Source organism: Trichoderma asperellum, chromosome 1 (assembly GCF_020647865.1).
Source record: "Trichoderma asperellum chromosome 1, complete sequence".
NCBI classification, from domain to species: Eukaryota; Fungi; Ascomycota; class Sordariomycetes; order Hypocreales; family Hypocreaceae; genus Trichoderma; species Trichoderma asperellum.
Genome location: NC_089415.1, coordinates 2,176,280 through 2,199,322, shown reverse-complemented (window position 1 = coordinate 2,199,322; position 23,043 = coordinate 2,176,280). Strand labels below are relative to the sequence as shown.

The 23,043-nt window shown below is 49.7% G+C and overlaps 8 protein-coding genes across 10 annotated transcripts; 2 read left to right on the top strand and 6 right to left on the bottom strand.

Moving 5' to 3' along the window:
• Positions 1–1,576: 1,576 nt before the first annotated feature.
• Positions 1,577–3,938, top strand: TrAFT101_000679 (uncharacterized protein). Its single transcript, XM_024910491.2, has 4 exons — positions 1,577–1,691; positions 1,752–1,842; positions 2,043–3,253; positions 3,354–3,938. Exons 3-4 carry the CDS (start codon positions 2,643–2,645, stop codon positions 3,616–3,618), a joined length of 876 nt encoding a protein of 291 aa, XP_024764900.2. The 5' UTR covers positions 1,577–1,691; positions 1,752–1,842; positions 2,043–2,642; the 3' UTR covers positions 3,619–3,938.
• Positions 2,157–2,510, bottom strand: TrAFT101_000680 (uncharacterized protein; the record flags this gene model as incomplete). The annotated part of the gene is made up of 2 exons (XM_066126118.1): positions 2,157–2,438; positions 2,493–2,510. 2 exons carry the CDS (start codon positions 2,508–2,510, stop codon positions 2,157–2,159), a joined length of 300 nt encoding a protein of 99 aa, XP_065982217.1.
• On the bottom strand, positions 3,898–7,957 carry TrAFT101_000678 (uncharacterized protein). Of its 2 annotated transcripts, XM_066126117.1 has the most exons (3): positions 7,729–7,894; positions 7,549–7,579; positions 3,898–7,489 (listed from the first exon to the last, which is right to left on the bottom strand). In XM_066126117.1, the coding sequence occupies exon 3, from the start codon at positions 7,435–7,437 to the stop codon at positions 5,038–5,040; it is 2,400 nt and encodes a 799-aa protein (XP_065982216.1). In that variant the 5' UTR covers positions 7,438–7,489; positions 7,549–7,579; positions 7,729–7,894; the 3' UTR covers positions 3,898–5,037. The 2 variants fall into 2 exon arrangements, with proteins under 2 accessions (XP_065982216.1, XP_024764899.2); XM_024907452.2 differs by having other exon boundaries at positions 7,549–7,957.
• Positions 7,958–9,311: 1,354 nt separating this feature from the next.
• On the top strand, positions 9,312–11,548 carry TrAFT101_000677 (uncharacterized protein). 2 transcript variants are annotated; one of them, XM_024899211.2, is made up of 3 exons: positions 9,312–10,023; positions 10,444–10,925; positions 11,135–11,548. In XM_024899211.2, exons 1-3 carry the CDS (start codon positions 9,763–9,765, stop codon positions 11,403–11,405), a joined length of 1,014 nt encoding a protein of 337 aa, XP_024764898.1. In that variant the 5' UTR covers positions 9,312–9,762; the 3' UTR covers positions 11,406–11,548. The 2 variants fall into 2 exon arrangements, with proteins under 2 accessions (XP_024764898.1, XP_065982215.1); XM_066126116.1 differs by having other exon boundaries at positions 10,444–11,548.
• Positions 11,549–11,642: 94 nt separating this feature from the next.
• TrAFT101_000676 (uncharacterized protein) lies at positions 11,643–13,367 on the bottom strand (the record flags this gene model as incomplete). The annotated part of the gene is made up of 1 exon (XM_066126115.1): positions 11,643–13,367. One exon carries the CDS (start codon positions 13,365–13,367, stop codon positions 11,643–11,645), a length of 1,725 nt encoding a protein of 574 aa, XP_065982214.1.
• Positions 13,368–14,653: 1,286 nt separating this feature from the next.
• TrAFT101_000675 (uncharacterized protein) lies at positions 14,654–15,103 on the bottom strand (the record flags this gene model as incomplete). The annotated part of the gene is made up of 1 exon (XM_066126114.1): positions 14,654–15,103. The coding sequence occupies one exon, from the start codon at positions 15,101–15,103 to the stop codon at positions 14,654–14,656; it is 450 nt and encodes a 149-aa protein (XP_065982213.1).
• Positions 15,104–17,077: 1,974 nt separating this feature from the next.
• Positions 17,078–17,876, bottom strand: TrAFT101_000674 (uncharacterized protein; the record flags this gene model as incomplete). The annotated part of the gene is made up of 2 exons (XM_024909373.2): positions 17,078–17,734; positions 17,808–17,876. 2 exons carry the CDS (start codon positions 17,874–17,876, stop codon positions 17,078–17,080), a joined length of 726 nt encoding a protein of 241 aa, XP_024764896.2.
• A 2,488-nt stretch (positions 17,877–20,364) lies between these two features.
• TrAFT101_000673 (uncharacterized protein) lies at positions 20,365–22,704 on the bottom strand (the record flags this gene model as incomplete). Its single annotated transcript, XM_024899222.2, has 2 exons — positions 20,365–20,395; positions 20,474–22,704. 2 exons carry the CDS (start codon positions 22,702–22,704, stop codon positions 20,365–20,367), a joined length of 2,262 nt encoding a protein of 753 aa, XP_024764895.2.
• Between the last annotated feature and the right edge of the window lie 339 nt (positions 22,705–23,043).

The following is a 23,043-nucleotide window of genomic DNA, read 5'->3' as shown; positions in this document are numbered from 1 at the left end:
GAGGCGCTGCGCTGCGCTGTACTGTGTGTTTGTGCTGTTGGCACTGTGGACACTGTAGGTACTGTGCGAGACAGGCTGATGGGCTCGGCAGGATACAGTGCTCATAAATCACACACTGTATTGCACTTGCCACCTCTCCCCACACACACGCATTCGACACATTCGACACACCGCCATACAACGTCTGTCGCACTGTCCAGCGCCGCCACCCTGCAGCTGCAGCAAAGGTGAATTGGGCTGGGCTGGTCGGGCCTCCCGCAACGGCTGTTTTTCTTGTCTCGCTTTCGCCCGACGTTGGGTTGAGTTGCACAGTACTGTACCATGGCCTGGGGAACGAAAAGGAGATTGCGCCATAGTAAATCATAAAACGCGATACTATGTAGTGTAGAAAGCATGGGTTGTTGGCTTCCAACAACGGGGATAAACAACGGGGATACAAATAACAAGTAGCAAGTAGACGGAGAAGCCATCGCTGGTGACGGACGTGCCTGGGCATGATTGATGATGATATCCAATAGCAGCCACTCAGCTCTCTTCTTCTGGCATGTACTATTTCACGAGCCGTAGCATCAAGTCGTCCTGTGTCACCAGTTCACGTGCATCTTTTCTCACACACGAAGCATGTGCATTTTTTCCTTTTCCCTCGCTAGTCAGTAGTGATGAATCACATGCACCATCGACAATAGCTCTCAAGCTGCGTCGAATTCGGGCTGTCACGAGCCGAGAGAGGAAAGAAAAAAAGGGGGAGGGTTCACTGGGCTGTGCAGGATAGCCAGTCTTACCAATAGATGACATGTAAAGGAGGAAATCATCTGGATGTGGGCCTTTTCTGCATTTCATATTTTGACCTCTTTATCGTGAACGGATCGATAGTCCGCAAGATGAATGTTGGTGATGAGTGACAATGGCTATGGCCTGCTGGAGGTGTTGGTTGGCCTGTGATGCCCTTCAAGTGGCTTAACACGTACGTAGAAGCGATAACTGGTTCATGTTGGTGCTTTCACCCGACAAATATTACAGTCACCAATAGTTATCTACATATACACAAACAACGACCTTAAAAAAAAAAAGGAAAAAGGAAAAAGAAACGGCCTTTTCAAAGTTCCTGCAAAATCTCTATCCTCTCAATTGGCTTCGATTTACCCTGCATCTCAGCCTTTATCCAGCTTACAGCCAGTTAGATGCCAGGCATTCAAAAGGCGAGTTCTCCACACGTACACACCGTCCTTCCAAGCAGCTGACTGAAGAGCTAGACACCAAAGATGTAGGCCTATATATAGCCTTGTTCAGAAACAGCCACCCCACCAACAGGCAAATGCGGTTGAATGGCGAGTCTCGGCAATATCAAAGTGTCATGCTGGAATGTACTCCTTACGTGGTAGAAAGTTGGTTGCTGGGCTGCTTGGTAAAAGCCTTCTATTAATACGCAGCGCCTCGTCCTTGGCAAGGATCCAATCCAAAATCCCCGCAAAGTGGGCTTCACATATGCCGGGCAGATGCGGGGGGATCGTTCCGCTTCGTTGCAGGGTTGCGATTCGTAACGAGTCCATGGCTGGTGCTAACAAGAAACAGCAGTACATACCTAGCTTCTCTCTCAGTAGCAAGCAATGGGTATATCAGATACAGCAAATCGCTGCATGAAAAAGCGTGCGCAAATGCTGCGTATTCGCGGGGTCAACGCCATTATCACTGTTCGTTTTTATCCTTGTTTATCCGTGTTTGCAAGGCCCGTAATTAACCCCGAGCCGCAGCTAGCATCAGCTTATATTCTCTAAACAATTTGCTTTGCTTATGGCATGTATTCAATCACCACCTACCATTATTAGTAGGTACTCTGTGCGTGTGAGTATGCAAATCGATACAAGTTGGATGCTCACCATTGCCTCTGCGTATTCCTTCCCATCATTTTACACAAGGAAATACTCGCAAAGCTCCAAGCAAGCAGAGGCATGTCAACGACTCTTGCTTGATTCCAATCGCTTGCGCCGTCTCTCACACACCCCGGACCTGTCAACGAACCTATACTAACCTTGAGTTGGAAGCTTGAAAGCAAGCCTGCTAGGTTAAGGGCCGAATCCAGATGCATACTTACTTTTGACAACTGCTCTTAATTTCCATCCTTCGCCATTAAAATGGCTGTGTGTCTACATGTAGTGTCAAAAACAGCTCGGAATGATATAAAAACGTTGATTGCGTATATGCAGCGTATCGGGGAGTCTCGGCCCTGGGAAACCAACACCATAAAAGGAATCGTAGATGCGAAGACCATACCGGCACGGCATGACCCATTTCATGAATTCTCGGCCCGATAGTATGACATGCGCTGCCGCCATTCTTGGGAGGGCCTGAGCCGTGGTTGGGTTGACAGCCTTGAGATTCTTCGCCATGGCCAGGATCACGGCCCGGTTATCGTAGTCGTCGGGGAGAACAGGGGCTGTCTTGTAACTTTCCTTGTTAGATACCATGAGCATTCAGCGGATATATAAGCCTACCATGGATCCAAGCTGCATCATTCGAAGCTCCTGCTCTCGTCTCAGCAGAGTTTCCCTGTCCCCTATCTCTTCTCGAATCGTCCATATAATCTCTCATTTGTCCCCTAATCCTTGTCTCTATTTTGTTTGGACTCCTGACAACTACACGCCATGGTCAGCAGATTTCTCATCGGTGCTGGTGCAGTGCTCTCGCCTCTTCTCGTGTCCGCCTCTCCCTCAGCAAAGCGCGGCCTCATCTTTATCCCCAACTCAACCACACTGCAGGACAACTCCATCTGGGTTCAGACAGGCTCGGATATTAGCTGGTACTACAACTATGGCAACCTGCCCAGCTCGGATTATGCGTCCATACCGCAGTCTCGCTTCGAATTTGTACCCATGATGTGGGGAGTTGGACCAAACCCTTCTCAGGACACTGCTTTCCACGACAGCATTGTCAATCTGATCAACACCGGCACGCCCATCTCACATGTCTTGGCTTTCAACGAGCCCGATGCCCCTTCTGCTTGGGGCGGCAGTGATGTAACGCCCGCCAACGCCGCTCTTGCTTGGATCGCCAATTTCGTTCCTCTACAAAATCTCGGTGTCAAACTGGGACTCCCGGCTGTAACCGGGGCTTCTTCTGGATTCGATTGGACGCAGCAGTTCCTGGCAAACTGTACCAACATCCTTAAAACGCAGTGCCCGTATGACTTCATCCCTCTGCATTGGTACGACAACTTGGGGGGGCTAGAGAGCCACATTGGCCAATATGCCGCGGCGTAAGTATAATTTTTTGCTTCCCTTGTGCTACTACAAGTCTATTTGTTAGAATAATGCTGGTGCTGGTATCATAAATGACTTATATCTTACCTGGTGTAGATTCCCTGGCAAGAAAATCTGGGTGACCGAATACGCCTATGCCAATCAGGATCTCCCCACCACGCAGCAATTCTTCAACCAGAGCGCAAGCTACATGGACGGCCTCAGCTATCTGGAGCGTTACAGCTACTTTGGCGCCTTCCGGTCCGACGTTAGCAACGTCGGGCCCAACGCCACCTTTTTGAACAACGCGGGACGCCTGACCGACATTGGATCTTTGTATCTTGGATTTGGCCTGACTGGCGTGATTCCTACATCTGGCTAGATGCTTGACTGGTGATGCTGGGGGGGGGGGGGGGAGGGGGGAAATAAAGCAATAATTAGTATAGTATAGACAAACAAAGAGAGCAGGTGTATGTATATAAATGAGATTGGCGGTACATAGTATCAAGAAGAGGAGGGACAGAGACTTGCCTCGCAATATATGTTAGGCTGTCAACTGAGAGAAAACGAGGGAAAAGGAAGATGTAAGAGGACCAAGAGAAGGATGATGGAGAAATATGGAGAGTGGAGTCTTCACTCTGACGGCTGAGAAGAAACAAATGTATATAGCAAGTGGGAAGAGGCTCTTTCCAAAATAGTTTGTGTGCCTTATCTATCTTGTAGATAGCTAGAGGTAGTCGCAAAATAAATATCGCTCTTGGTATCTTGGTATCCATTACTACTATATTAGTTGCATATTGGTGCACGACTCGTCGCAAAAAAACAAGCCAGTACCTTATCTTCCAGATACTCGATAAAGGAAACGAAAGCATAGAATATAGATTTAACTGAAACATTCATTTGTATTACAGGAAATGGATACCTGGAAAGCTACCAAGTACTAGCCTATATTCTATATGAACGAATGGAGTTGGTAAGAAGACCAGTTGAATCCGCCCAATTCACCGCAAAAGCTGGACAAGGCCAAAAAAGAGAATTTAGTCTTGGCCAACTTCTACGATGGATCGGGCGAATTCAACTGACCTTTTTGCCAACTCCTTTCATTCGCAAAAGCTTGTTCATGATGGCGACAAGTTATTAAGATGAATGGTTTTTTTTTTATTTTTTTTTTTGGTCGACTTGATATAATTATTGTTTATATTTTTTTTTTCCTTTTTTTTTTTTAATTAAAAAAAAAAGAAGAAGCCATGGGATACACCAAACGCCAACCCAAATGCATCTCCATTCCGACTGCTGGATGGGATGGATATGCTCAACTCCATACCAATGCCATAAATAATAGAATTATCTTCATCCTGACAAGCTGTCAAGATCCAGATATTTTATGAGTTTTAAATTTTTTTTCAAAGAGATTTTCCCCTCTCATTATGTTTGTCTACTTCATCCCCAGAAAAAGCTGAGGTAGGAAGAGAGCCATTTACGCTTTCCCCAACACGAGCAACCCGACATACTATTCAGCTCCGACTGAATTATATGGCATGACGTTTCGTGTTGCGGGAAGCGCAAATGGCTCCCATCCAACTCAGGGGTTTTTACTGGGGATGAAGTAGACAAGCATAATGAGAGCCCAACCAAACAAAAGAAACGTGAAAGAATCGACCAAATACGCCAGACGCCAGACGCCAGACGCCAACCCAGAAAGGAAAAAAAAAAAAAAAAACATACCTCCCCTGCCCAAACACCGTCTAACAACGCCCAACTCCTATTCAAGAAGCCTCACAATGGAGAAGGACCACCAAAACTACACCAAAGTAATAGTTTTGCGTTCACCACCTCCATGTATCGCCGCAGGAACGTTTCTGATGCAGCCGATTCTTTCAAAAGCTCCGGGATACCGCAATGAAGGGGTCAGCACCAGCCCCTCGAAATTGTGATGCTCATGGCGATCAGTATCGTAGTTGTATACCCCCCTCCACCCAAGACACAATACGTATGCAGCACCAAGGATCTTTTTCTGGTCATGCTTGAGCGACTTTTTGCGAAATTCGTAGTGGTTGCGCGTCAAGAACGTGACATTGCGCCAGGGGGTGCGCTCGGATTTCAGCTTACGCTTGTTGATCTTGCGACAGGCACGATTTGAATAAGCTTTCTTCCTCTTGCGAGATAGGCCTCGTATCGCTTTTCTATTCTTAACCATGACGAGCGAGCCGTCGGCAACAAAAGGAACCCGTTTGGTCTTGGGGGTATCGAGACCCTCTTCTTTTTCCTCCATGTCAAAGTGAGCAACGCTCAACTTGCCTTTTGCCCCGATGCCCGAGAGCGTCTGGCTGACTTCACATTTTATAAGGCGGCCTTCCAGTTTGATATAACCCCCGTCAACGTCACCAAAAGGGTCGTGAGGCTTGGACATGGAGCAAGCTTGAACTATCGTGGCATCGGGCATGAAGAACCCGTTCCACGGCTCCGTGTAATAAACCCCAGCGTCGACAGAGGCCCAGGAGAAGGTGGGCGCCTTTTGCTTCTTGAATGAGAACGTGATTCTGGTAGCGCTTGTCTGTCCCGGACGCAATCTGACCTCCCACAGCAGCCCTTCATGCAGGTTGCTCGTCCAGAGACCCGCAAAATACTGGAATTTCTGCGCCATCGAGGTCATGCTGGCCAGGCCAGCGATGCCCGAGAGCTTGTCTTTGGGGTGGACGGTCATGTCGCGCGCAGTGTATTGCATGACAGCCTGCAGCCACATGGCTGTGTCCTCTCGCCCTTTGCCCGTGTATAGCATGCCATCAAAAACATTGGTCCTAGAGTATTTGGCAAGGTATTTCTTATGAAGCGCCGGGTCTTCATATGCACACACCAAGCCTCCAAAGACATTGTTCCTCTTATACCGGGAAGTAAAGTCCCCTGTACACTGGTTATGCCGTCTGCAGTTTACGGTGATGGCCGCCGAGGTGAAGCTAATCACCCGGGTTCCCAGGAGGGCTTCCTGGTAGCAGCGTTGTTGACGGTAAAGTGGCCCGGTTCTCCTGAAGGATTTGAGCTGAGATTTGTAGGACGACTCATCGGTGGCGTCTAGAGGAGAGGTTGGGCGAGAATATCTTCTGCGCAAGGTGATGGTGGCAGTGCCGCCAGAAGGGGCTGTGAATTCAATCTGTTTGGTGACCCAATCCTCTCTACGAGGATACAAAAACGAGTCATTGGGCGAGGCTGAAGAGGCCGCGACAATGGTGATGACGGAGTCTCTGAAATAAGCACCAACGCACGGCTTTTGCAGCACACGATCCACCTCATCGTCTTGAATGACGCAGAGAGATTCTATCCAGAGATAGTGAACCTTGTTTGTGTAGGCGACTTGAGCGGCGTCCTGGATAGCTTGTGGCAAGTCGTCAAGGCAAATGCCGCCTAACCAATCCCGCATATTGGACTTGAGGAGCCTTGGGAAGTTTGGGTCGGTCTCTGACCAACAATGGCTCAGAGTCGCATACTCCATCATCTCTGGCGCCCCCGGCGCCCCCGGAGGGCCCGGCGGCAGCTGCTGTAGCTTGATCTCCTGGGCGTACCAATTGATATGCAGCAATCGATTGGGGGTGACATAACAATCGTCCATACGGTCGGGTGCACCCCCGCAGTTTCGCATGTTGAAATTCATAAAGTCTTCGCACTCTCGGTCTTCCAGCATTTCTTCCGTTTCTGGCAACTCCAGATACATGCTGGGAAAGTCACAGACTGATAACGCGCTCCGGTCGTGACAGAAGACTTCAATGTCCGCTCGTGGGTGGATCCATAACTTGTTGAATTCGATGACGTTTTGGCACTGGAGGACGAGCGGGAAACCTGTTCGGATATGGACCAAAAGGAGGCCATCCCAGCTCCCCGTGGCATCTTTGATCCAATTCATAGAGGGCTCTAAAAAGAAGAGGTTGAGGGCGTCATGCAGGAACTGGCAATACCGGCAGTCCCGGAGCTCCTGGTCATTTCTGGGCTCCCAGCCATCGCGGAGAAGGAATCGAGTAGGAATAGTGACGAAGTAATCGTCGGGCTCACCCTCGATTCTCGTTCTCTGGGAGGAGATGGACTGTCTTACGTGCAGCGCTTCAAAATTGGGGTCGAACTGCAGGTGATTGCAGAAGAAGCAATTTAGGTTTGCAACCACTGCGTGCTTTCTCTTGATGGGAGCCACGCGACCGTAGAAACTAGAAGACATCTCGGTTGTTTTGTTGGTGTTATGCTGTGGGTTGAATTGAAAAGGCTGATAACTAAGGCGAGTTTAGTACATGATACGTGAGGCAGGGGAAAGGCAGATGTAGTAACTAACTGAGCGGCTAAAGGACAGAGGAATACAGAGACTGTGCGTGGACTATCAGAAGAAGTCGACCAAGTAAAGAAAACTGGCAGAAAGAAAAAGAGGGGGAAGAATGGTATAAAAGAAGAATAAAAAAAAAAGAAGGAGGGGAAAAGTCAGTGGTGATGCAAATCACGTATAAGTGAGACCGACAGGCAATAACAGACTGAAAGTAAGTTCAAAATGCAGAGGAAAATGCAGAGGCAGGTGGAAGACGTAGATGCAAAGGCAGAGACAACGACGCTCTAAGAGCAAAGTAACTTGAAAAGAGTGCTGTTGAAGGGAAAGGCAAAGTCGTGAAGAGGAAGATAGTGGTCAAGTTTCTTGAAGAGTCGAGTTATTCATCAACACTTGTTCGGGAAGAAGCCAGGTTTTTATACTTGAATACATCGAAAGAGAGGGGGAGAGGGAGAAGAAAGCAAAAGGCAAGACCTACCCAGGGAGAAACAGCCATGGTCGGAGCCTTCAGACTGCTGTGAACGAGTGCCTGCATCTTCCTCCATCTTTCTCTTTGCAATAATCGCTCATTCGGTCACCCATTTCCACCCCCTCTCACCATCAGCCCATCAGAATAGCAGCTATACGCAAGGGAGAAGAGCGCCTCTTCCATGAATCAGGCTGAACCTCGCTGCTATTCCCCGTTCCTTGGCAAAATGCAACTTCTCTTTTCTCCGTCGTACTAGGCATCTCAGAAGGCATGCAGAGTGCAGTTGCAGCCACATGAAGCTGGAGTTGAGCAATCAGGGCATTTTCCGATAGGGCTAGGAAAGCAAGTCTTTGGCTAACCCTCAAACTCTCATGACAACGAGCATTGATTCGCCCGTTCGTGGATCAACAGTCGCCTCATACTTGCAGTGAGACTCCACCCCCCCACGACCTTGTATTGAAACCGGGATTTCGTCTCCTTGGCTCAGATATGTTCGCGGGCTGTAGCAGCCACGGCACAGGCAATGCGGGAGAGCTGAAGGCCAGGGGCTGTGGTCAAGGATTGAGACCGGGGTGGGTATCTCGCTTGCCCTGGTCCTCGTACAAAGTAGCGCCAACTCTCAGAGATTAGGGAAAGGAATGATGATCGGCCGGGAACAACCGCGCTTGAATCCACTCGGCGTGAGGAAGTGATTGTGTGGTTCGTGGGGAAAATGGCACATAAATGGCCTCTTTGATTTTGACCCTGATTATGCCCCAAGTTACGCCATCTCCCAGGCTTTTTTTCTTGCCGAGATACCTTTTGTCAAATAGATTTCTTTGCCCCTCTCTGGCTCAGCTCGCTTCCTTTTGTCTGTCTGTCTGATTCAAGAGGCAAACAACCGGGATAATGCATTACGCGTAAAGCCAGGGAAAGGGAAAAATTACTGCTCCATAAGAGAGCAAACAATAGCATATGGGTGCAGCCCATGCAGGGTGTGTATCAAATCCACATAGAGTTTAGCATAGTGCAACTCCTTTCAGTGCATCCCTCTCCTGGTCTTTGCTTTTTATTTTCTCCTTGTGCCGAAGCCCGATCTCCCCGGTTTGCCGCCGATTGAGCCTGGATGGGGCTATGCTGAGGCCGTGGAGGAGAAGCTGTGGTGCTAGTATTGCCTGATAGTCGCAGCAGTAATAGGAGTAGCATGTTCTCAGTACGCTGTATACTAGTCTATATGATAACCCATCTACTGATGCGGAGTAGTGCCCCATACCCCCCCTCATAACGCAGAACCTACTCCATATAAACTGGACTCCAGACGAACGATGAGCGTTTGGGGGTGGGGCTCGAGGCCACAATTTGGCTGCTGACACTGGAATGACAAACCAGCCGGTTTGGAGTCGGCAACTATGAGAGGCGAAGAGAGATGTGTATTAAGAACGGACTAATGCTTAGAATATCATGCTACTATTCTGTAGCACTGCTGCGTGTTCTGATTAAATGCTGAGAGCGAGCAATTATTTAAACAGCGTTGAGGAGCAGTCGTCAACCGTATTCGCAATTGCTGTGCTTCTTGTGTAATCTAATGCAACTTATTAGTTTTCACGTCAGTTCAATACCCAGGCATCACTGCTGCTCCGACGACGGCCACGACGACGACGACACATGCTGTACATACCCCGGCAATAGGTATACGACCAAGTAGTGCATAGTACAGTTGCAATCTCTCTGTCTGCTCCCTGTCTCTCACCGATTTCGTCTCGTTGCAATTACACGCAGCCATGGCACCCTCTCAGCCCGGTAACAACGAGGAGGCTGCTATCCCCACCCCTCCGCTGCTGGACCTTACCATTGACAACATTACCCAGAATGTGGTGCGAATCAACTCACAGAGCGGCGATGCACGCCTCAACTACCTGATGGAGCGGCTGGTGACCCATATTCACGACTTTGCGCGGGAGACACGCCTCAGCACACACGAATGGACGGCGGCCATCCAGTTCCTAACTCAGACGGGCCAGATTTGCAGCGAGGTTCGCCAGGTACGATTTGATGGCTGCTACTGTATCATTAGTCCTCGCTTCTGCTTGTCTTTTCTCTTCTCTCTTCTCTCCTTCCCTCCTGATTCCTTTTTTGCCCCCTTCTTTTTTTATCAATGACCAACATGGAATCCTACGCTATGCAGCCTGTTTACTGTCTGCGGGATCGGATTCTTGCTCATGCCCCTGTTTTCTCTTCTCGCTCTATTCCCATCCCCCCCCTCTCTGCTTTCCAAGGTTCCTACTCATTCTCTGCCCCCAACGACCATAGAACCCTACACTTAGCTTATCTTCTTTTCTTTTTTTTGTCAATGCCTGTACACTTTCGGTGACGAGCACGCCACGCATGCCTCAACGCTGTGCTTTCTCACCAGTAGCAAGAAGAAAAAAGGTGGTTGGCTGAGCTAACATGCTTCATCCAAGGAATTTATCCTGCTCTCTGATGTCTTAGGCCTGTCCATGCTGGTTGACTCCATTGACCATCCCAAGCCAACAAACTGCACAGAAGGCTCCGTACTGGGGCCTTTCCACACCCACGATGCACCGCATCTGCCCATAGGCTCGTCCATGAGCACAGACGCTGCGGGAGAGCCCATGCTCGTCTTATGCACTGTCCGCGACTCGTCAAATAGGCCAATTGAAGGCGTCAAGGTCGACATCTGGGAGACGGACTCCTCGGGCCACTATGACGTGCAGTATTCCACCAGAGAGGCGCCAAGCGAGCGGTGCATTATGACCAGCGACGTGGACGGCAGCTTCTGGTTCAAGGCCATCAAGCCTGTAAGCTATCCAATCCCGGATGATGGCCCGGTAGGCAAGCTGCTGGGGCAACTCAAGCGCCATCCATGGCGGCCAGCCCATGTGCACTTTATGTTTGAGAAGGCCGGCCTAGACCACTTGATAACGTAGGTACCGGTACTCTTCTGCGCGGGCATGATTTCGCGCCCCGTGTTCCTGTCCTAGCCCTGTCCTTGCTCCCGTCCTGGTTCCCCCACCACATCCATCTGATAAGTTTAATGCCAATTAAAGCAATGACAACCGAGCAAAGTGGGCTCGGCAAACTAGTGCCGGTACGAGTGCAGTAGCTAATATTGCATGCAATACGCTGTGATAGGACCCTGTTTATCCGCGGAGACAAGTACGAGACATCCGATGTCGTCTTTGGCGTCAAGTCGAGCCTGGTCGTCGATCTGGACAAGGTCGACAAGGATACGGCGATCAAATACGGAGTGCCCGAGGGAGCCTGGTTGCTCAGGCATAACTTTGTCTTGGCCAGCACAAGGGAGACGGAGGAGCTGAGAGACAAGAATGCCATGGAAGCAATGGAAAGATTGGGGCTGAAGAGCAAACTCATTGACCACCTGCCTGTACCTGATCTGGATTGAGCTGTGATAGACCACACGCATACTCTCTTGGAATTTCCATGTACTCTATATTAGATAGTACGTGGCACTTTGTGTGCGCTCGGAACTGCAAACTCATGCTTGATAGATACAGCTGGCAGTGAATATGACAGAAGAAGCATCAGTATAGACTATCAGTGGTCCTACAGGAAAAAGTTGAACACTGATGAATGTACCACAAACTGAGCATGACATTCTGTTAGAAGAGCACAGCCAAAATCAGTGGCCTCTCGGGCCTGACTTGATGAGCTTTGCAACATTCTCGTAGTAGCCACCCGTGCCGCCGTACTTGTCAACAAGCGCTGCCACATCTACCTGGGTTTCCAGCCCATCGCCCTCTCTTGTTCGTGTTCTCCCCAACAAACAGGTATTTCTCGTGCTGGGAATACGTAGCATCTCGGTCTCGACCTTCCAGCCGCAGTCCTCTGCAATCCTAGACACCCAATCGACCAGCGAGGCGTAGGTGGACTTGGCCTTGGACTTGTCCCTCGGAGGGGGTGCGCGAAACTTTTCGCCAGTCAAGTTGTGGCTGCAGCAGGGGATCATGATAAAGGGACACCTCGATGAAGCGGCCAGTATCGGCGTCCAGGGTGTCAGCTCGTCGGCATGATTGGAGATGATGAAGGTGCCCGGGGGGAAAACCCCGTCGTGTATGACGCCTTCGCGCAGCCGCAGGTCGGTTTCGGGTTCAGCCTCAGCCTGGTCGCTCGCTTGGGCCTGACCGCTTGTTGCTGTTGCCGTTGTCACGATGGATGGGAGCAGCAGCCGCTCTTCTAGAGAGAAACCAGAGGGTGAAGCATGCCCCCGCGTTCTATACTGAGCCCAGGACTTGCGTTCTCTCGCGTCAAATCCCCAGCCAGAGTAGCCCTCTCGCGTCAGCAGAGCCACCAGCAAGCCGTTTCCACAGCCGATATCGACGAATCCAGGAAAAGCAGTGGCGTCCTTGGGATACATGTCGTTCCATAGCTCGATGAGGAAGGCGGCTATTCCTAAATCCTCAAAGACGTGCTTGGAAGGATCCGTCTTTTCGGCCCACGAGTCAACCATCTGGCGAGCATACTTGCTCTTGAGAAGCGCGTATCGGTTCTGGAATCTGTCTTTGGGAATGACCAGGTCGTGATTGACTCTCTTGACATAGCCCTGAACAGCTCCGTGACCATGTTTGTCGAGAACCTCAAGGAGATGATACGCCGTTCGCTGCAACTTTGCATCGCTGAGGGGATGCTCTGGATAGGGGAGGAAGTGAACTGATATGGTGCCCCGGCCTTGTCCATCCCACTGGTGAAGATGTGCAATGCCGCGAACCTTGGGGTGATAGAAGGGGAGAGTGTCGGCCGAGGAGGCATGGGGCATATATATGACGAGAGTAGAACGAGCAGCAGCAGCAGGATCCTGTGCCTGTAAGCCGTCCTGTGCCGTGACCTGATCTGTGACCTGATCCGTGGTGTAGAAGGCGCAGGTCTGCTCCATGGGCTTGTCTCTGCGCTCGTTTCTGGGAATGAGTCTGCGGACGAGGGTGCGGACGAGGGCCATGCCGCGGATCGAGACGGCAACGGGGCTGACCGCGGGAGACTGCCGAGAGACGCCGTCAGGATCTTGATCGACGGCGGCATCAGCAGCGATAGAGTCACTGCTATTGCCATTGCCATTGCCATTGCTATTGGTTATAGCAGCTGCAGTTACCGTGGCACTACCACAACCGCAGTCACCGCTGCTGGCGCTACTCCCAGCCAGCTTCTTGTCGTCATGCAGAATATCGGCGCGGAACAGCCAGCTGGAGTTGAGATTCGGGTTCTTGATGAGATCCATCATCTTGTCCACAAACACAGCCGGCCCAAAGGTACAGGCATGGCTGTAGATGGGCACCCACGCACCGTTGGCGGCATCTTGCTCCTCGACCAGGGGCGGAGACCCCAGCGGGATCTCTTGCGGCTGAAACACCATGCGGGAATGGACGAGAAGGGCGAAGAAGGGTCTGGTTTTTCAACTCTTGCCTGATTGAGACGGGCCTGAGATTAGCTATGCTCGGGATCCTTTTTTTTTTTTTTGTCCTTCTTGTGTTATCGCACGAGCAAGCCTATAACGTGGCTGAAAATCTTCACTAGAGCTTGGTTTGATGAACCAGTTTTTTTTTTTTTTTTTTTTCTGAGCGGCCCCTCCTCCAAAACTAGGCACGCGCCAGTTGTTGTTTAGCCCCTCCACCCACTCGGACCGGCCCGGCGCCAGCTGGGATTCTTCTTCCATCAGGCAGAGAATGGCGCAAGAGCTTAGAGGTTCAGTTAGCAATACCACCTATAGACTATAGACTATACAAGCACGAGTATCATCAGCTTGGGCTTGTGAAATCTTGATCATATAGTACATGTACTTACCAGCCTCTACTGTTTTATTAGCATGGAGGCTGTCAACACAGATGGTACGGAGTAGTACCTAGTCGAGATCGCCGTCCTCTCCACTCCACTCCGGCGAAATGGCGTCCCGGGCCTCTGCAGAACAACGGAACGCCCCTCTTCAGCGCCGTAGCTCTGCTCCATCCAAACGGACAGGCAACAGTCGACGTTTCGGATGCAACGAGGCACTTCCCCGGAGAGGGCCCGTTGGCATGTAGATTCGCCTGAGCCAACGATGCGTTTCTTCATCGCCATCCCCAATAGAAGGCAATTCCGGCGCTTCGTCCAGCAAGAAAGACACAAAACGCGCAGATGCGGACGCAGCCCTGTATCTGATTTGCTACCGGTGCGTCAAAAGGCGGGTAGCTCAAGGGTCTGCTTTGAGACCGGGCAAAAGCAAAATCGAGGCTCGACAGTGTGCCCTTGCCGCTTTATGATGCAACCGTGGAGAGGCTCTCAGCAGATCCATCTGAATTGGGAGACACTTTGGCAATAACTGCATGCCTTCGCATACCTTTGCATACGCATGCAACCAGCTTTTCGCTTGCCCTTGCCATCCACGTCTGGCGTCGGTCTCTTTGCCTCTTAAAGATTGCATTGCATGGTGTTGCGTTTGCTTTCGCCAACCACAGCTAGAAGGCAACGCCTTGGCCATGGTGATGTTGCACCGTGTTGGAGCCCTTGACACGCCCTCCTGCAAGTCGAACAATGCACCCTCCATGTTTTTGTTAACGCCCCCTCTTCTCACTGGCGAAACTTGAACATGAGCTCACTTTCTTCAGAGCCTGGTGCCATCACCACCACGAGGCATTTATCTTCTTCCTGATAACAGCCTGTCTTCTAACTGGTGAATCTGAGGCATGTGATCATTTCCCCCCTCACGGCGGCTTCTCTTCTGACCGAGAGAGTTTGAAAGGAGGAGGGGAACGTACAAGTACCTACGTAGTAGGCAATGCATATTCCAAGGAGGTCGCTGCTCCTCTTCCAGCTCGAAAAAGCTGGTGAAAGTGGCAGAGGGATTTCTCTCCAACTTCGTTCTCTACAAAATTTCTTTCTTAGAAGATGAGTCCTCGTGGGCCCAGGAGGATTGTCTGTGCGTGCTTTTGTATCTTCATGAATAAGCAACTTCTCTAACTTGGCAATTATATAGCATAACCAACTCGCTCTTTCATCCAACAGAAAGGGGCAAACAAAGAGGGAGAGATGTGCCGAGTTGGCAAGACAACAGTTGCCTACTAATAACGGTACAGTAGCAACTACAAAAGCTTCTGTAGTCTCACGAGGACTCATCTTTTGACGGAATAAAATTGCAGACAATCCGTCTGTTCTTTCTTTCTGTAATTTTCTGTATTCTACTGCAACTTTATTCTCTGTTCGTTTTCTTCACAAGGGGAATCTTTATGATGCTGACGGAGCTAAGGTACGCCCTTAATGCCCTCGCTAGAAGTCAACTTCCTCTTCGATTCATCAGACATCCCTGTCTCATCCTGCTTCTCCCTTTATCTAGAGGGGGAAAGAGGTAGAAATGTCCGATGCCTCGTTGAAGATGTTCAATATTGATGAGGGCACGGAAGCGCGCACTTTAGCTGTGTCATCATCTTGAAGATTGCAATTCGGAAGGAATTTAACTGGCTGCACACAATATCCCTGTTCTCCTCTTCAACCTGTGCGCGCTAGAAAAGGAAATCGTCATAGGGCAAGGTGAATTTGTCTGGGAACTCAGTCTTGGTTAGTTATTGGATACAGGTATCGGTGAGCTGAGTGTATGCGGAGGCCGTGAGATTTGGCGATGATGGAAAGGAAATCTCACGGCCTCGGCATACTCTCAGCTCACCGACGCGTTGGTGCAAGTTGATGGCAGTTGATAGCAGTAATTCACAATTAATTCATGCAGAGGTTTTTCATGACTGTGACATGCAGGCCATTGTAAAATATTGGTGCCTCTGCCAAGCGTTAATTCTGCTTCAAAACATGCTGTGGCACATCGTCACTGGTTCAACGGTGCGGACAGATACTCTGCTCTGGTGTCAATGCCTTTAACAGGCGAACTGGATAGGTACCATACAACGACTCATCTCCTTGCCTAGGACGGCATGTGGCAGGCACTCCGAATCCTAATATAATATATTATGGTATGACCACCGCAGCTAGCAAAACACACCCGTTACACAATGTTTTACACTGGCCGTGATTCTCCTGACTACTGCAGGCGTCCATTTACACCCCAACGCCTAGACTAGGTCTTAGGCCACACACACAATTTCCGTATCTACCTATCAGCCATACATTAGTACATACGCTTTATTCGCAAACCATTTAGCCGAGCGTTGGCGTGAGAGGATATTTTTGTTTTATTACGCGGCAAATCACCCGGTTTTGTTTCGTAGTCGGGCCGCACAAGGTGATGCTGTGTAAGCGCCATAGGTAGCCATCATGCCAAGCGCTGGCACTCAATGAGGCTTCAGACACATGGTGTACTCCCACATCGTGTGCTAATAGCTAAACAACAATCCAAGCCCAATGGGCATCGTCGTATTCTCAACAAACTCTCCAGTAGCTGTCTAGCATCTTACCTTAAGAGTTGAACCAAGCCTACTACTGCTGGAAAGCTAGGCGCCGCCGCCGCGGGTGGATTCCGCAGAGATTGTTGGTTCTGCTTCCGAGATGTGGCGTGAAGAAATGGGCATGATTAGCGTCGATAGCTGGTGTGGATAACGTGGGGAAAAAGCTCCGAATCTGGCTGAGCACCAATCGATGGGGTTGACCTTGTCAGAAACAGACCGTGAATAGGATTTGTACCTGTCTTCGCTTCACATGCACACTGTCGTCGAGATGGACAACTTTTTGAAAAGGAGGAGAAGGATAATGATAATGATAATGATAACACGCCAAATATTGAGAGTGTGGTATTAACTATATGGCCTCTCATCTGTCGCTGGGAATGGCAGTATCATCTATAAGAACCCCCAACTCCCCCGCTAGTGCCAGCGCCAGTGGCAATGCTTTCCGAGTGCCATCCTCTCAACTGCACATCACGCCACTTGAAAACATTCTAAAGCACACCCAATAACAATTTTTTTTTGTCCCTGCTGGTTGCTTAGCAGCGTAACCAATGGGCACGAAGAGTAGCAGAAAGCTACTCAGACTTTGAAAACCAATTCCAAAAAAGAAAAAGAAAAAGAGAAAAAAGAAAAACCCATAGTCCAACCCCAACACCAAGCTAAAAGAAAGCAGCGCAAATGGAATGTGTCAGAAGTCTAGGTATTAGTCGTTGAACAGATCACTGGTATACCTATCCCTCATTTGTTGTTGGTAATTGGAGAAAATCGCCGTCATCTTCTGCACAAGAAAGCCGGTGATTGGTTCCAAGTTGTATCGGGGCGAAAAGACGCCCATTTGCTCCAAGTCGACAATGACTATCTTGTCACCCACAAGATGAAAGTTGTCCAGTCTCATGTCGTTCTGGTAGTAGCCCAAGGAAGCCACCGTAGAGATTGTGTGGCGAAACAGCTTCTCGACAGCGGGAGCAATCGACGCGTCGTCTCCATCAATGTCGGCCATGCAGATACCGCCAACATCTGACAACACATGGCTTTTAACGCCGTTGAACTCGGTGGCTCCGAGGTACTGTGGGATATAGATGCCTTGTAGTGGCTCCAGGGCTCGATAGAACTTGATTTCAGCGTGGAATTCATTCACCCAATTGGGCTTTTGCGTCTTCAGCACGATATTGCGAGGGAGGTACCACTCCGGAAACCATTTCTGTAGACGGGGCTGTGCGAACTTGGGACAGATGGACAAAGCTGCGGTGACGACTTTGTCGAACCACTTGGGTTGGATCGTCAAACGGCGAACATTGCGATGTTTGGAGTTGTAGACTTCCCCAACGCCTGTGATCGAACGCGTGCGAAGCCGGAAAGTCTGTTTCCAACACGCAGCATCGTTAGCAGAGTATAAAGCACATGCTTGCTTATACAGGCTCAGATGAACCTACGACAGTTTCCACAGGCCTGGGAGGCGAGGCTGCTCGCTCCCGATACAGTCCGGGTAGGATATCAGACATTGGGCTGGCAGCCTCCAAGATGCAGACAGGCAACGAGATGGCCAGATATAGGGGATGGAAAGCGAACAAGGTGAGAAGAGAATTGATAGCCAAACACCAAATTGTTAAGATGAAGAAAAGGATTGAAAGTAAGTAGGAGGAGAGGAAGAAAGCAGAGGAGGCAAGATTTAAAATTAACCTTCGGGTTTGTGTGACGGTAGGCGGGCAAGTTTATACTTGAGGAGGTGCAGGCGGCTTGCCAAGCCAATCACCCGCAACATCAGACGCTGGAGACTGTGACGGAACAACCAGCTTATCGATATGCAAGCTGCAGGAACAAGCAACTTAAATGCGCGGCCCAGAGCTTAGTGGTTCGCATCGTCATGGCTCTAAATATATGTTTGCTCGTTAGCCGTCCAGGAGTGCGCTAGCAGAAAAGTCAAAAAAGCCAGACGGCACAAGCCGAGCGAGCCAGGGCGTGATATCATAGATAGAGATAGAGTGTGTGCAATATGCAATATGCTGGTTGTTGATATCGCATGAGCTTTGAGTGATACGAGTCTCTACAATCTGCTTGATGTGATGTCGTTGAACTCTTTTTGGCTGCGTGGACGGCAGATCGAAGCCACAATAGAGAGAGATGTGGCGAGGCGAGGCTCGGGCCGAGATTGACGATTAGATATTCTCAAGGTTCGTCAAGCCCCCAAAAAAGCCCCGTAAGAAGGGTCGTATTTATGGTCGGGTCGGGCCGTAGAAGAGAAAACCGTGTCCATACAATCCAAACGCTTCGTGTTTTTTTTTTTTTTTGCCGAGCACCTATTAATTGCCTCTAAGGTCACGCTGATATGAGGTGGTCGATCTGTTGATTCGTTGAACGATCCGATGGGGCATGTATCGTCGATTGGTATCGTCTCGTCTCGTCTCGCCTCGTCTCGTCTTGTCTTACCGACGGTTGGCTATTTCGTTTTGAATATCCACCTTGGAAAGTTTCCAGCTTGTTTCGAATTTTTTAGCATAACCATGTACTCCTAGAAGCCACTGGAATCTATTAAAGGGATGGATCTCGATGGACAAAATCTCGTTAACAATATCAGGCGTTTCTGTCAAACAACCTACTATTATTTGGACAATCTTGATCATCAATGACAAGTGTACAAGAGCAGGCCGAGATGGGGCAAAGGAAGAGACGCATGTATTTTTCACAGAATCAAGATTAACATACTGTCATCCAGCACCCTCTCTCCCAGACGGATTGTGATGTGAAAAGCAATACTTACATTGGAACACAATTTCAAAACGTGATATTCAAATACTCAGTGAGCTTGTGGAATAGATTAACACAGATATGGTGCACTCATGCAATTCCAAATGTAGTTAGAAGTAGACTCGCAACGTCTTCAGCACTGATGGCAGCTAGACTGCAAGGTGGATGTCTCCCGCAACATGGGCCGCCGTGTTGAGTCCAATAGCTGCGACTGTCGTTTGTGCGTGCCTCATTCAGCAAGAAGGATAGGACTGAGACATCTGAGAATACAAGTATGCTCGAGCCGCGCGATACATTTCCAAGATTGTTTCGGCTTTGACGTTGCTGGCAACTTGTCACATTCTAGATAGATATCACGTGCTCTAGGCAGCTGCTCCTTCTCTGCCTCACAGCCTGCCACCTAAGCCTTCGTCCCTTTTAGTGGTGTTGAAGTTATACGTGAATTTAGGGAAAAAATGTCTAGAAACTGAAAGAAGCAAGTGGAAGGGGAGAGAGAGAAAGGAAAAGAAGAAGAAAAAAGAAGCCTCGTAAAATATTCATAAAATAAGAATAACCACTGATCAAAAGTCGCCATAACCAGAGACGGCAAACAGACAAGATGGCGAAGAAAGGAAACAGGCAGACAGATAAAAGAAGAAACAAAAATAATCACACAAAGAAAAGAAACCACTTGGAGCCGGCAAGACTGGAGCATCATTTTCAAATCTATCCAAGTTTGCACGCTCTATATATCCAGAACCCCAAAAACAAGGTCAGGTAAATAGTTGTAGCAGTATTTGTCATAACCATCGGTCTCTAAATGGCCGATTCGATCTCTCCAGCGAGACCCTATGTACATACATGAGAAAAAATAGGTAAGCGGCGTGCAATGTTTTTTTTATGTCTATGCTTTCGCTCGCTCTTTCAAACAGTACTCCTTCAAGTAGCCCAGACAACGACAAAGGTCAGCCTTCTTAATAAACGCCTTTACACGCATCGCATCGCATCGCATCGCCGAAAACAGAGCCAGTCCGTCGCTCTCCTACCACATATGACGAATGATTCAGGATATTGAGGACAGCCGGCACTCATATACACACTAGGCTGTTTGTGATATGCACGCGCATCAGGTGATGGCAATTGTCCCTCATGGGATTCGCGCGCGACTGATTATAAATAAAAAAAAAACAAGACTAAAGAAATGAGAGAGAAAAAAAAGAGATGTGCGTCATTGTAGGTCTATAGAACGGTCAAGGTCGGACTTGTTTAGTCGTAACCGGCACCACGCTGCCAGGGGCTATACACATTAGTCTATTAGTATTGCATATTCTTGTTGCGCGTAAGATGGCTGATATCAGGAGAGAAACAAACGTACCTTGCGTTGTTTTGTGCTCGGTAGCCACCGGGGCTCGTGTTGTGGTTGCTGCCATACGAAGGAACGCGCCCAATTGGCGCTGGTGATGAGCCGTGACCGTATGATGAATGGGACTGCTGGTCGTTGGCTGGGAAGAGTGGCACAGATGGGTTGACGGGGGATACCGAACGAGTCGGCTGGTAGAAGCCAGCTTGAGGGTTCATGGTCTGAGGAGCATAAGCCATGCTGGTAGTGGTTTCCGTAGGGTGGCGCATTTCGTCAGATGCAATCGATTCTTCGTCTCCGAGCTTGTAAGATGCCTTGTCGCCTCTAGCGGTAGCTGCCAATGCGTCTAATTCAGTGGCAGCGCCATTGTTGAGCTGGGTTTGTGACTTCATAAACGACGCCCGGTCATCTGCCATGAACTGGTACCGGGCATCGGGGTTCTTGCGCACGATGGAATAAATAGTTGAGGCGACAACCATGAGCAGAAGGACCGTGGAGAAGATGGCATTGAGGACGAATAAAATGACGCCAACAACACCAATAGCCAACAAAGGCGCGCCGAAAACGTTGGTAAAGATGAGCAAGAAGATGGAGTTCAAGAAGTTGATGACGTAAATGGCAATGTTGAACGAGTTGGTCTTCTTATCCATCCACGGGCGCAACACCGACGCGGCAATGAGCATGCCAATCTCGAGGATGATGAAGCCGACAGCTTGGGCGACGCCAGTCTTCTGCGCAAAAGCCACAAACATGGCTTTGACAAGGGTGTACAGCAGGATGGGTCCGATGAAGTAGTAGGCAGAGGCACGAAACTGCACGTACAAAAAGCCCCATTTGTTAAGAGCCTGGGGGTCTGAGAAGAGGATGTAGGCTGCGTTTCCGTGCATGTTGATGGATCGACGGGCAATCTGAATCACCTTGCTAGCTCCCCAGGCAAGGGCAATAAGTGGACAAAAGAAATAGAAGACGGCAAGCACAACTTCGGCAGGGGAGTCGCGTTGCGTGAATTCCCAGAGACATAGGATAGAAAGCTGCGGGAAACCGATGAGGGCGATACGGTAGAGGATACCCTTGAGAACGGTACGCCAACCGTTGCGGAACTCGAGGAACTTGTCTGATTTCATGACGCCCTGCTTGGCCAAGCCTTCCAAAGCAAACTTGAACAAGGTGATGCCAAGCATGGTCAAGATGGCAAAGAGCCAAAAGAAAGTCAGACCTGTGAGAAAGAGGTTGGTGGTTTCAACCTTGGCCTTGAAAGCCACACGCTGAATTCCGTAGACAACATAGCCTCCAGCCGGGGACAAGATGTTGCCGCTTCGTTTCAGAATATGCATGGCAGACGCAGGCATGAGAGCGAGACCGCGCCTCATCAGTTCCTTGCCAGCACCGAGACCAGCATCCAGACCACGCTTCTGGACAGAGACGGAAACAGATCCGAGCGAGCTAAAGAGAGTGGCCGGGGTGCCGCCCGTAGCACGCTGATACCAGGTGAAGATGGTCTGCATGAAGCCGACGTGGATGATGCCCATAGACCACTGGAAGTTTTGAGTCCAAGCCTGAGCGATGGGAGGCAGCTCTACGCCAGTCAAACCGAGCATGGCCTGGGCCTGGAAATAGCCAAAGAGGGAGAGCGAGAGGGCAGCAACGTGGGCAGCGGTGTTGGAGTGGCCGAGTCCGTTGAAGACGGCGGATGAAACCAAAGCAATACCGGCAATAATGGCTGTAGCCCATTTCACACCAACCAGATCAACTGTCAAGCCGTTGGAGATGTTGGCTTCGACGCAAGCAATACTTTCGTGGGTGCTTGTGAGGTTAACGCGTACCCTGACCATAGCATCCAGATCAGGAATGGTGTAGGCGATGGAGGGAATCGATTTGGCTGCATCTGCGGGGACATTGAGGCTGAACGGAAGATTCAACTTGGCAGCAGCCGTCATGGGACACATGCCAGCTAGCTTGATCTTGCACGGGTCGATAGTGGTCTTGAGAAAGGTGTATCCGTAAGCCGAAGCTTCGATATCGAACATGACGTAGCCTGTAACAGAGGAGGTGGCTACCAGATTGATGGTGGCCGAGTTGTTATTCGGGGTGTAGACGGCGTTGAAGAAACTGGCCTGAAGACCTGAGTTGTCCTGGCAGGTATTGAGAGAGGTGGAGGCAAGCATCTTTTCAGCAGCAGAGACTGGCGATAGCAGAGTAGCCATTGCGGCCAAGAAGAGCGGACCGCTCCTCGACGAGAACCACATGTTGCCGGTGATTTGTCGTTGTTGCTAGCTATTCTTCAATGACGTGATTTGTCTATGTTTGTTGGTAAATATTGGAGATGTAGCAGGAAGACACGAATTGTTGTCGGAAGAGGCAAGAAATGGTAGCGCAATTGAGGAGCCGTTATCGTCCTGCGGAACGTCTCTTTTGCTTTAGAAATTAAGTGAGATTGTACAACGAGTTGACATCCAACGACGAGGTCGGAAGATGATGGTCCGGCCAAAGGGGTTCTTTTCGGTGTCGCGGGGGGGGAATCAGTTCACGGTGCAGTGACTGGTGCGATTGTCTGGGTCGGGAACGATTGTAGGACCTTTTTGGTT

Excerpts from the sequence above, each read along its gene's own strand:
- TrAFT101_000679 (XM_024910491.2), top strand. The coding sequence starts at position 2,643 with ATGGTCAGCAGATTTCTCATCGGTGCTGGTGCAGTGCTCTCGCCTCTT. Across the intron at positions 3,254-3,353 it reads ATTGGCCAATATGCCGCGGC|ATTCCCTGGCAAGAAAATCT; the intron begins GTAAGTATAATT and ends TACCTGGTGTAG.
- TrAFT101_000678 (XM_024907452.2), bottom strand. The coding sequence starts at position 7,437 with ATGTCTTCTAGTTTCTACGGTCGCGTGGCTCCCATCAAGAGAAAGCAC.
- TrAFT101_000677 (XM_024899211.2), top strand. The coding sequence starts at position 9,763 with ATGGCACCCTCTCAGCCCGGTAACAACGAGGAGGCTGCTATCCCCACC. Across the intron at positions 10,024-10,443 it reads TTTGCAGCGAGGTTCGCCAG|GAATTTATCCTGCTCTCTGA; the intron begins GTACGATTTGAT and ends GCTTCATCCAAG. Across the intron at positions 10,926-11,134 it reads GGCCTAGACCACTTGATAAC|GACCCTGTTTATCCGCGGAG; the intron begins GTAGGTACCGGT and ends ACGCTGTGATAG.